The 12,263-nt window shown below is 32.2% G+C and overlaps 4 protein-coding genes across 4 annotated transcripts; 1 reads left to right on the top strand and 3 right to left on the bottom strand.

Moving 5' to 3' along the window:
• Positions 1–29: 29 nt before the first annotated feature.
• Positions 30–3,836, bottom strand: cirh1a (WD40 repeat-containing protein; the record flags this gene model as incomplete). Its single annotated transcript, XM_004350879.1, has 8 exons — positions 30–294; positions 557–669; positions 782–957; positions 987–1,101; positions 1,351–1,399; positions 1,578–2,865; positions 2,953–3,592; positions 3,678–3,836. 8 exons carry the CDS (start codon positions 3,834–3,836, stop codon positions 30–32), a joined length of 2,805 nt encoding a protein of 934 aa, XP_004350930.1.
• Positions 3,837–4,327: 491 nt separating this feature from the next.
• DFA_11990 (uncharacterized protein) lies at positions 4,328–6,840 on the top strand (the record flags this gene model as incomplete). Its single annotated transcript, XM_004350878.1, has 5 exons — positions 4,328–5,212; positions 5,332–5,365; positions 5,796–6,361; positions 6,451–6,478; positions 6,692–6,840. 5 exons carry the CDS (start codon positions 4,328–4,330, stop codon positions 6,838–6,840), a joined length of 1,662 nt encoding a protein of 553 aa, XP_004350929.1.
• Positions 6,841–6,977: 137 nt separating this feature from the next.
• On the bottom strand, positions 6,978–8,829 carry DFA_11989 (uncharacterized protein; the record flags this gene model as incomplete). The annotated part of the gene is made up of 3 exons (XM_004350877.1): positions 6,978–7,022; positions 7,506–7,551; positions 8,003–8,829. 3 exons carry the CDS (start codon positions 8,827–8,829, stop codon positions 6,978–6,980), a joined length of 918 nt encoding a protein of 305 aa, XP_004350928.1.
• A 416-nt stretch (positions 8,830–9,245) lies between these two features.
• On the bottom strand, positions 9,246–12,243 carry DFA_11988 (putative protein tyrosine phosphatase; the record flags this gene model as incomplete). Its single annotated transcript, XM_004350876.1, has 3 exons — positions 9,246–11,508; positions 11,705–11,798; positions 12,240–12,243. The coding sequence occupies 3 exons, from the start codon at positions 12,241–12,243 to the stop codon at positions 9,246–9,248; spliced, it is 2,361 nt and encodes a 786-aa protein (XP_004350927.1).
• Between the last annotated feature and the right edge of the window lie 20 nt (positions 12,244–12,263).

The following is a 12,263-nucleotide window of genomic DNA, read 5'->3' as shown; positions in this document are numbered from 1 at the left end:
CGTCATAGGTTTTAAGCCATATCGGTAGTTCAACTTTGGATCATCGATAAAGATGGCATTTGGTGTGGTGGAGTAATGTTGTTGTTGATAATACTGTTGGCCAGTATCCCTTTTATCCGAAAAAGTGATAATTTTAAATTATTTGAATAAATGGTTTGATTTATGATTTCATAAAATTCATTATGTTCTGTTAACAAGTTTTGACCTTTTCTCTTACAAATGACCAATAGTGTTTGAATGGACATTTCCAATAGATTTGATCCAGTACCATTTGCTGGTGATTGATTGATCCAACTGATCAATTAATCCAATAGATTGAGGAATGGTAATACTTGTGTGTTTGGTCAAGTATACCAATTCTTTGTACTTTCATTCATATTCATCTTTATATTGGTAGAGATTGTCCATCAATTGTCAAGTCTTTTTCAAATTCCATAAAATTTAAACATTTGATAAACCTAAATTTATTTAAACTCAATGGTTGAGTAACAAAAAATAAAAAGAATTAGAATTAATAAATCTATAATCTAAATATTATTTATATTTAATTTCATACACTATGGCAGGGATTTTTTGTTGTTGTTGTTGTTGTTGTTGTTGTTGTTGTTGTTGGTATAGGATAGGTGTAAATGATTTGACCAATTGAATTAATAAGGAGATGTTTGACCTCTTTGAATGTTTTGGGAAGAGGAATCTCTGACAGCGTCTTGACGATATTGGTGAATATCTCTGGTACGCTAATCGAGAATGTTGGGTTGGTGGGCAGAGCACTCGAAAAGACATTGACAAACTCGATCAATGCGAGGACACTTGCCATACGTGACTGTCCAAACACAGTGGGCCGAGTTGAGAGTGGGAATGACTGTACGAGTAGAGAAGGGTCGACCAACTCATCGATGTCAAAGTGTACCGATAATATCATTTGACAAATGATCGGTGAAGATGCACCTACACCCTCTCATCAGACCATTGTCGTTTGATGACACGTTCCAATATCGATAGTGCAAAGTAATGTGTCTTTTCATTTCTCGATCTCATCAATATATCTTTGATTCTCGTCCATGCCAATCGATGATTCATTACATCACTAACCTTTGAATCCTAATAACAATGATCAAAAACCACAAACAAAATAAATGTATGATTAATAAATGTTAAACATCTTTCTCTTTCTCTGTTTATTACATTTTGATTCTCTATTAACTTGTCCGACACATTGATATATGTGTTGTAGTATTTTTTAAAAAAGACATAGTTTAATTATTATCAAAAATTTTAATCATTCATCATTAAGTGAAGTTCACCTATTTCCAATAAATTTAAAATATATATTTTTTAATAAACTCAGACTTCTTCTTCTTCTTCTTCTTCTCTGTTAACAACTGCATAGATACGATAACTATATATCTATCTTTTTTTATAAAATCGTCTTGGTTGTTTAAAGTTATTATCATATTTTTTAGAAAGATTCATTCTAGCTAGTCGATTGATTATATATAGTTATAGTTATATTTATAGTTATTCTCTTTTCTTTTTTTTATTTTATTTTCAATTTCTTTTAATTTTGACCAAATAACTTTAATTTGATGGCACCTGGTAGAGTTGGAAGGATTTGTTCAGTGTAGGGCAACTCGATAGTGACGAGTTGGTTGAACAACAGACTAGAGCAGGCAGTGATGAGTTCGGGGAAAATGGTTTTAACTTCGTATTCACGGGGTTTGCTCCAGTCCGATACAAAGATGGTGTTGTGGCCCCAGAGGATCATACGACTGGCATCGGATGGATTGTTGGTGATTGCAATGACAGCACCTTCCTTTGGTGCTGGTGTCATGTGGACGGTCTTTAAAAGACGTGCGTTAAACACTACAATCTCTTCACTATTGGCGATATAGAGAAGTGGTTCGGTTGGATGGAAGGCAATAGCACCGACATGTAGATGATTGGGAATGGTAATAGTGCAAGTACCCTTGGCAAGATTGAAAAAGCTAATATTACTCTTTGAATCTACTGTTGCTGCATAATTACCTGTTGAATCAATTGCTAAATGAAGAATTGATTTTGTTATCTTTGCCAAAGAAGTAGATGAAGATGAAGATGAGGATGTTGAATTTGATGAAGTTGAATCCTTTTCATTTTCCTTTTCATTTTCTTTTTCTTTTTCTTTTTGTTCTTGTTTGTTATTTTGAAGGATTTTAAGGTTACGAGATAGAGATGAAAAAGATTTAATTTTCTTTGTAATTTCATCTTCGACCAAGTCATAAACCAACAATTTGGATTTAATCGATGTGATAACTAGTAATGGTTGTTTGGTACCACGTGTAAACTTGATAGAATCACTACCCTTTTTAAATGATTTTAATTTATGAATGATAATCTTTTCCTCACCACTTTCCTCATCCTTTTCCTCGGCAAGTGTATAAATATTGACAGAGGTTGCAGTGGAATAGGCAAAATATTTTCCATTATAACTAATATCTACGGAACGGATATAATCTAGATCCTTGATATTAAATTGTACCAAACGTTTGGCACGTTGATCTACCACCAAATGAGACCCACTTGGTAGTTGTTCGGCAACCGTCTCGTCGGTTGAATGATTGCCAAGACGCCAAATAGAAATCTCATTTCTCGAAGCCTCTACAATTAAATTACCGTCACCTTCAATCTTGTCAGTCATGGCAATATTATTCAATGGGTATGAATAGTAGGATCCCTTTTTAGTCGCCAACACACTTGTAAACGTCGATATATCCATCAATGATAAAATGGTCGTAACACCTCCCGAAATGATAAAATCATCAAATACCTCTATACATCTAACATCATGTGAATGTGGTCTATGTAATCCATTTAATGACCATTTATCTAAAAATAAAAAAAAAGAGAAAATAGAAATGTTAGAAAAAATAATAATAATAATATATATCTTATTCTTTGTTTTATATCACTTACCATTTGAATTATTTGATAAACAAATAATAGTTGGATCATCACCAGAAATGAAAAGTAGGTTGAATTGATTGAAATTGGATGGAACGATGGTACGAATAGAGGCAATGTGATGTTTGACTTCTTGGATTGTGGTACCATACTTTAATTCGTGAAACGAGACGATACCGGTACTATGACCCAAAGCGACAGTGTCTTGGTCAATGACACACATGGCAGTGGTTGAAGAACAATCAACTTCCATCTTTCTCTGTGCCTTTTCAACGTCGTATGTGACGAGTAACAAGTCGGTGGCAATCACCAAAGTGACAGAGTCTGACCATTGCATGCATTGGATCGATCCATTACCCATTATCTTGGGGAGTGCACGGAGATAGCTGACTTGACCATTCTTGTGTTGATCGATTGCGTATAAATAGACAGTCAACGAACCAGCACCAGTAGCAAGAGTATTGGTTTGCTTGTTGAATGTATAGGCTGTAATGTCTCCACCAACTGATCCCAAATGTTGAATTTGTTGCATCGATTCCAAATCCCATTGACTAATATGTGTAGATGTAACTGATATCAATCTATGTTTACCTTCAAATATATACCATTCCAAACCTATTATTTTACCTTGAAATTTAATTCCTCCTAATCTCTATAATGAAACAAATGAATTTGAACAGATTGATTAGTTATATGTTGTACATATGTTTCTCTTCTTCTTTCTCTCTTTTACTTACAGTTAATAAATGAAAATTAGCTTGAATAGACCAAAGTTCAATTGAATTGTCTGCACGACCGACAGCTACTATATCCTTCTCAACATTCTTTGAGATGGCTGTTATCTCTGATGGTCTCCAATTCGTAAATTTACATCTATGTACATCTGTTCTTCCCATCTCTCTATATAAAAATCTATATATCTATATATCTACGATCGATAATGAAATGATGTATGTTATGTTTGGGTTATTATCAATGTTGTTGCTGAAAAAAAAGATAAATTTGTATTTTCTTCGTTCGTTTTGTTTTTGCAAATCATTTTTTTTTTTTTAATTTTTTTAAATTATTATATTTTTTTTTTTCTTTTTTTTTTTTTAATCTATCAAAATTTAATCTTTAATTCTTTATATGAAATATAACAGATACAAATTATATTTATATTATAAGAGTAATATTTTGGATCATCTATTTTAGATTTAAGATTACGTAAACTTTGGTGCTCGAAAAATCGAACCCGCTTTTCAAAGAGCTTTGCCCACTTGGTAGCTGCGCTTTTTAAAAAAGGTACAGGGTTGATCTCAGAGCTAGTTCGTTGTTTGATCATTTCATTTCAATAGATATAGGAGATCAAAGAAAGAGAGAGAGAGAGAGAAAAAGAAAGAGAAAGATGATCATATTGAAGAAACTAGTCGTATTATTTATAATCATATATGTAATAGTATTGGTTGATTCATCTATAATACGACGACATCATCAAAACAACAACAACTATAATAATAACAATAATACTAATACTAATAATAACAACAACGACGAAGATAACTACAATGATGATGATGATGATAATAATAATAATAGACAACATATAAATATTAATAATGATGATAATGAAATAATAGATTTTACCATTAGTTTTGATAAAGATAAACAACAACAACTTGTACATAATAATAATAATAATAATAATAATAATAATAATAATAATAGATACGATAATAATTATATAAATAATTTAGGATCACCACAAAGTGGAGTTACAGTAGGATCACCATACTATGTTTTAAAAGATAGTGATATAAAATGTTTTCAAAATGGATTGTATAATCTATTGGTGTTTGGGTGTTGGTCCAATGGAATGTTGATGAGTAGTTGTCAACAGAATTTTAAAGAGGCTCAAAAGAATAGTATTGACGTACCCTATATATACATGTACCCCGATGTAAACATTGGCACCGGGTCGGCCCAAATTTTAAAGTTGATACAATTTGCAGCGACCCGAGGTAACATCTATGTCTACTGGATCGATGTATCAACCGCCGGTCTTTGGTCTACACCGGCCGACAATCAACTCTACTATCAAGACATCTTTAAGGGATGTCAACAAGCAGGTGCAACATGTGGCACTCGTACAGACGAGTACTCTTACAGTGCCATTTTCGGACCAAACTATAGTTTCGGTTCCTCCTATCCTCTTTGGTACGTTCACAATGATAACAATCCTAGCTTTGCCAATTTCTCTCCTTTTGCTGGTTGGACTCAACCTACTATGAAAGTAACTAATTATTAAAAAGAAAAAAAAGAAAAAAGAAAAAAGAAAAAGATTGTATTGTATTCTAATCTCTCTATCTCTCTCTCTTATCTCTATCTTTCCTTTCTATCTTCTGTTTTTAGACATATTCTACAAATGCAACATTTTTATGTATAGGTAATTTACCTGCAATTGAACCTCAATTGTTTTCAACAAGTCAAATATAATGATGATCAATAAAAACATACTTTATTATTTATTTACACCAACAATCATTTCATGTAGCTGTCGTGCACCCCTTAGAATCTAGGGAAGAACATGTTGTTTGTCCTTTTTTATTAGGACACTTTGAAAATATCTCTAGATAGATAAAACGAGGACAATGATCACTGCCCCTGCAGACCCATCAAAAATGAAAAGAGAAGGTTCTCTTCTCTTTGTTTGATGCATCAATTCTAATTATTCTAATTATTGTTGTTGTTGTGTAGAATTAGTATTTGTGTGTAACATTACATTATTATTTGTATATATGTATTTATTATCATCGAGATGATAAATAATATCAGTCGCCATCATCATCAACTTTTCATTATCTTTGTATTTGTAGTAGTATTATTATTATCTGGAATAACAAAGGCAAATAAAGGATTTATAATTGGATCACCATATTATATATTAACACATACAGATACAGGGTGTATAAAGTCGAGTGGATATACGGATATTGTGATTACATGTCTAGAGAATGGCAATCTATTGGCTAGTTGCAAACAGAATATAAAGGCTGCCCAACTAGGTCTACTGGACATTCCATATATTGTGGTGTATCCCGACGTTACAACTGGTGTGTCGTCGGGATCTGCACAAATACAAAAGGTGATTCAATACGCCGTCAATCAAGGTTTAGAGATTGTAGTGTGGATCGATGTCAGTTCAAACGGTGTATGGTCGACACCAGCCGACAACCAACAATTCTATCAATCCATGTTTCACGGTTGCACCAATACCGGTGCCACATGTGGTACTCGTACCGACGTTTATTCATATAGCATGATCATGGGTCCCGACTATACATATGGTTCATCATACCCATTATGGTATGTTGACGACGACAATGAACCAAGTTTTGCCGATTTCTCTCCTTTTTCAGGTTGGACAACTCCTTATTTAAAGGTAACTCAAAAATATTCTAAAAATAATATTATCCTCCAGGATTATTAAATTAATAATTATTATTTTCTTCTTTTTTTAATTTAAATTAGACCTTTTCAGCCAATAGTACAATTGAATGTTTTACAAGTCCGTCTGCCATTGACCCGGAATTATATTATACACCCGAATAATAATAATAATATAGATAATAATATAGTTAATAATATAGATATTAATAATAATAAACCAATACTACTAAACTTGTGTGAGAGGGTAAATTAGGTAAATTATCCGCACACATTAAAACGTACAATCATATCAATTATCAAACTGTTCCTCCTTTTTACTTAGCAGGATATGAAGGAGAATATTGTTTATATAGAAATCAATATTGTAAATTTTTACATAGAAAGAATGATAAGGAATTGTTAGGATTGGTTTTGAAAGTATTCCAAACTGACAGTCTATCAGCATTAAGAATCTATTGGTTGATATTCTAAATGTAGCAGATGATTTGAATCAACAAGGTACAAATATTAGAAACAATATCGTACTATTTATCAATTCGAAAATATACAAATCCAACCATCATAAATAAATAATTGTATGTCACCAAACCAATGAAAATAAAATACCATTAACGTTGCAATCTTTTAATTGCAGCCAATTTGTCGTGTTTGATCTATAAACAAAAATTAATAGGAAAATGGATGTATGCAGTAATGTTGTGTTTTGTGTTACAATTGAATGAATGAATGAATGAGTTTGTACTTACAAAAAATGTTGACCAGCAGCAGAGTAGATTAACTTGTCCAATGGCAAGTGAGTGCCGAAAGAATAATAATGACAAGTGAGTTATTATTCTTTAGGTACTCACTTGCCATCAGATGACACGTCAAAAGGACTGCAAATATAATAGTTGGTACTTCATCAGCCACTACGTTGAACTTTATCTTTATTATCTTACTCTTCTCCATACCATCCTCTACATCTATACCCTTTAGGCCTAAAGATAAAAAGATAGTACCCAAAGATAAGGTTGGTTGATTATTAATACCTATTACTCTTATTCTTTCTTTTGTATTAATTTTATTTTTATCAATAATTTTAGACAAACATACCAAACTAGTTTCAGTATGAAAGTGTCATGTGAGTATTTAAATACATGAGTAACGCTAAAAGAGGCCACTGCATTCTCCAGCTCTGAGAAACTGACACTAGTGTTTACCACCTCTATTATTTTTAAATAAGATATGTATAAAAGAAAGTTGATTATTACAATTTTTGTACTTACATATATAAGTTCAGATTCGAGAGTGACTCTCGAATATCCACAATGTATTTAATTACTGTCTTTTCATCGATTTCATAATGATGAGCGAGTTGGACATAGGTCTCGTTCGTTTTGATAAATTCATATAATTGCGTCTATGTCAATTGTGTCTTACTGAACCATTTCATATGACACTCAAGAGAGATCACCAACATTGAAACTTTTTTTTAAATTATTTAATTTATTAATGAAAATAGAAATGGAAAAAGAAGTTCCTTTTTCAACAATAAGATACACCTCAAGGATACAAACAAATAATAGGAATAGTGCTCCCCCTCCCCCCCCCTATTCTTTTTAGAGGGTTTGTTATTATTATATATCTTTTAAACCATGGTTTCTTTATTGGTACATTAACATTTAGTATTGCCTTTTCTTTGATTTCCTCTTCGATTGATTGATAGTCTGGTGAAGCTTGATCGACAATACCTCTGACATATTTCATTACATCTTCTGGCGGTGGTATATAGGTTGGACCAAAAAATACCTTGTACAATTCAAATACATATTCTTGTGCTTTACTACGTTTCTCTTCCTTTTGACGTTGTTGTACGGCAAACACTTTGGATTCCTTTGAGAATTTGACATGTAGTTCTGCTTGTTGTATAGACAATGATCCATCCAATAATGATGTAACCAAATAATTACTTGATGCAGGGTCTCCCAATCTACCAGTATAAACAGTATACAATTCATTTACATAGATTCTAGATGTTTCCATATTCATTTCATTTTTAATCTTTTCCTTATTAAATTGTTTTGTATCATAATCATAATATGATTTAATTGTAGTAGTAGTAGAAGATGAAGTAGAGGCAGGAGTAGAAGAAGAAGAAGAGGCAGGAGTAGAAGAAGAAGAAGAGGGAGTAAATTGTTGTTGTACAGGTTGTGGTTGAATATGATTATTATTTGTTAAAATTGATTGTTGTTGTTGATGTTGAGCTTTTTGTTTAATATGTTCAGGGGAAATATTCTTGAGTATATAATAGTCTGGGAATTGTTGTGATAAAGATTCAATGTACAGAGCAGCACTTTCACAAGTCATCTTGCCATCGACTATAAAACCTAGAATCGTGTCGATATGATTATCGACTCCCTTTTTGCCATAATAGTAAAGGAATAATTGATCTATATAATTTCTTAATTCTATTGCATTCATTTGTGTATTTATCTCTATGTATGTATGTATGTATGTGTATTCTATCTGTATTCAAGTACTTGTGCAACAAACTAACAAAATTTTACTAAATTAATATGTTTTGATGATCGTTTTTTGAGAGTTAAATTAAAAAAATATATTTTTTCATTGAAAGTTTGATTCCTACAAAATAAGGTACTCATTTCCCGATATATCTAGACACCCACAAACCTTCAAGTTTTAGGGATTTAGATTGATAAATAAATTTAAATGTATATATTTATATTTATCAATCTAAATAAAAATTTAAATTGATTTTGTCAATATAAAAAAGGGTGACGCCCTACAAACAATAGACAAGTTAAAAAATGGGCAATCCTAGTGTCACTACAGTTTGTCGGTTATTATTAATAATATTATTATTATTACTATTACTATTATTTATTAGAAGTTCTTAGAGAAGAAAAAGTGGATGATGTTGAGGTTGATGAAGTTGTTGAGGTTTGAGCAGCAGCTTGCCTTCTTGAAGACTTTTCAAAAAAGTTGATACTATTACTACCTCGAGTATTGTATTCATATTCCATTAGTTGATTCAAGAATCCACTGTTGATATTGATACGAGGTACATTTTTGGCGACGATTTCATAGCATTGTTTGAGTGGCATATTCAATACTTTGATACCATAGGCAATGACAATGGTCGTCGATCTGCTTCTACCCTCGCGACAGTGCACCAATACTGGTTTATTATTTCCCAATGATTGGCTGAGGAATTCTACCGCCTCGCTAAAATGGGAACTGATTCGTTGGTCCATCGAGTCACTAACAGAGATTCTTAGAAAATGATTAGTCTCTACATCCTTGGGATGTGTAATCTCTTTGGTGACATTGATAAATGAAGATATATTCTCTCGATCCAACCAATCCTTATTGTTTAAACATCCTTTACCACCAACAAACAATTTAACATTACTATGTAATCCTGCAAATGCTAAAAATCCTTCTTTTAAATCTTCTGCTGCTACTGTAGAGGTAGTATCCAATAATGTATCCTTGAATAATTGGTTATCTGTACCAACAATTGATGTATCAAGTAAAATGTCCTTGGAGAATAAATTATTTGGTAATGGTGGTGCTGTTTCAATATACCTTGTAACAGTTTTGGTTGGAGTTTGAGGATCCTTTGGTACAAATGTTATTCTGATTTGTAATTTCTTTTTCGTTTCATTAGTATTACCCTTTGAAACTTCATTCGTTGTTGTTGATGATGATGATGAAGATGAAGATGGTTGTTGATGTTGTAATTGATCTTTTGGATTTAATTTTTTGGCAGATCTTTGGATCTTTTCAGTCTTTGTTTTGGTAGTTGACTTTTTAGATCCTAGTCTGGCAACTGGATTAACAATTGGTAATGGGTTTTCACCAACTATTTTTTTTGTTGTTGGTTTTGTCGTTTTAGTTGATTTGATTGCTGTCACAACTTTGGTTTGTGATGTAGAGACAGCCGTCTTGGTTGTTTTATCATTATTATAGTCAAAAAACAAACTTTGAACAGGCTTTTTTTGTCTTTTCGATTCAATTGGTGCAGACCAATAGGCTCCATCCAATCCTGATGATAATCCTAAATTTTTAGTCTGTCTTTTTTGTTGTACCAAATTATCCATCGATGTTGTGGAATTATTATTATTATTAATATTATTAATATTATTATTATTAGTAGTATTGATATCATTATTATTGATTCGTTGAGATACTTCAAATATTTCAACTTGTTGATGTTGTAGAGTTTGTGGTTGTTGGATGTTTGGTTGGGTTTGAACATCATCAAGAATGATGATATGTTGATCAACCTTGTTGGGTGTTTGTTGTTCGTCCTGCTGGACAATGTTTCCTAGTCCATTGTTGTCTTGAGCTATTTCTACAGGTAGTTTATCTGGTACCATATTTAATTGATTGTTGGTTGTTGGTGGTGGTTGTTCAACTACTATAGTAGTAGTAGTAGTTTGATTAGCAACAATAATATTGTTAGCCTTATTTTCATTATTAATATTATTATTTATAATAGTAGATGTAGATGGAGTGAGTGGTGGTAGTGGATATATATCGACCATTCGTTGGGATCGTTTTAAGGGAGAACCAAGGTGTAGAGAGAAAAGGCTACTTAGGAGGGCACTAGAGTCAACTCTTGGGAGACTATAGTTAATGTCGTCTTGGGACGCATCAAGAATAGCACTACTATCACCTGTACCAGAGCTGCCACCAGATTCTTCTTCTTGCACACTATCATTTAAATCAAATTTAATGGGAGTGGTTGGTCGGCTACTACGGATATTGTCATTGGTCGATACTGGAGATGGAATAATAGCATTATTCCTTATACCTCTTCCATCATGGTCTTGTTTTTGTTGTTTGATTGGTGTTCTTGCAGGTGATAGACTCACTACCATTTCTATCTCCTTCTCCTTCTCCTCTTCTTCTACTATCACGACATTGTCATCTTGTTGTTGTTGTTGTTGCTCTTCTTTTAAATCAGGTGATTCGATAAGTTGTGGTAATGGTTGCTGTTGTTTATCATCATCTTCTTCTTTCTTTTTTCTTTTTAGTATAGGTTTAGATTGTTGTTGTTGTTGTTGTTGTGACTGTTCTTGCTGTGGCTGCACTTGTACTTGTACTTGTGATTGTTCAACTACTGATGGTTTGCTGACATTTGTATTGTGTTTAATGTTGTTGAAGCATATGATAGTTGTGAACCGGTCGACATTGACAAAAAGGTGGTCGGCTTTCGCGCCCTCCTCCCATCAGCCGATGTATTTAGTTTCCAATACGGTCCATCTAGATTATCCATCCATAAACCTCTCTATCTCTCTCTCTCTCTATTTGTTGTATCTCTAAACACACACAAAATAGATCGGAAAAGAGAGACATGCCAAAACCAAACCGTTTCATATTTCTTGTAATGACACGGACAATTGATTTCCAAGATGATCGATCTCAACAGATATAATAATAATAATAATAATAATAATAACCCTCTTCTCTAAATGTAAATGTTATCCTTTACTTTATTTGTTTCTTATTTTATTTATCTTATTATTTATTTGTTGTTTGTCGTATACATCTCAATCTAGGTGTGTCAAGTCAATGAAGTTCGTTGTTCTGCTCCTCTCCTTTTTTTTTTTGATTTTTTATTTTTTAACTAAGAGACGACGATGGATGAAACAATAAAAGCTGAGAAAAATGAGCTATTAATATTATCATTAGTCTCCTACGACAACAATACTTTATAGAGTAACTACGCCAAAAGGTTTGTGTGTGGTGATTGTTATTGTTCTTGTAATTTTCTTTTAAATTGTATGTAGTATAAACAACATTATAAATAAACAAGTAGTAGTTGTAGTAGTTTAAGTATTAACAAATATATATATATATACACATTAATTATTATGATATTTATA

This window comes from Cavenderia fasciculata, assembly GCF_000203815.1.
Source record: "Cavenderia fasciculata unplaced genomic scaffold Scf_EUAJFUG02HR96I-5, whole genome shotgun sequence".
NCBI classification, from domain to species: Eukaryota; Evosea; class Eumycetozoa; order Acytosteliales; family Cavenderiaceae; genus Cavenderia; species Cavenderia fasciculata.
This window is presented reverse-complemented; position numbering and strand designations above follow the sequence as displayed.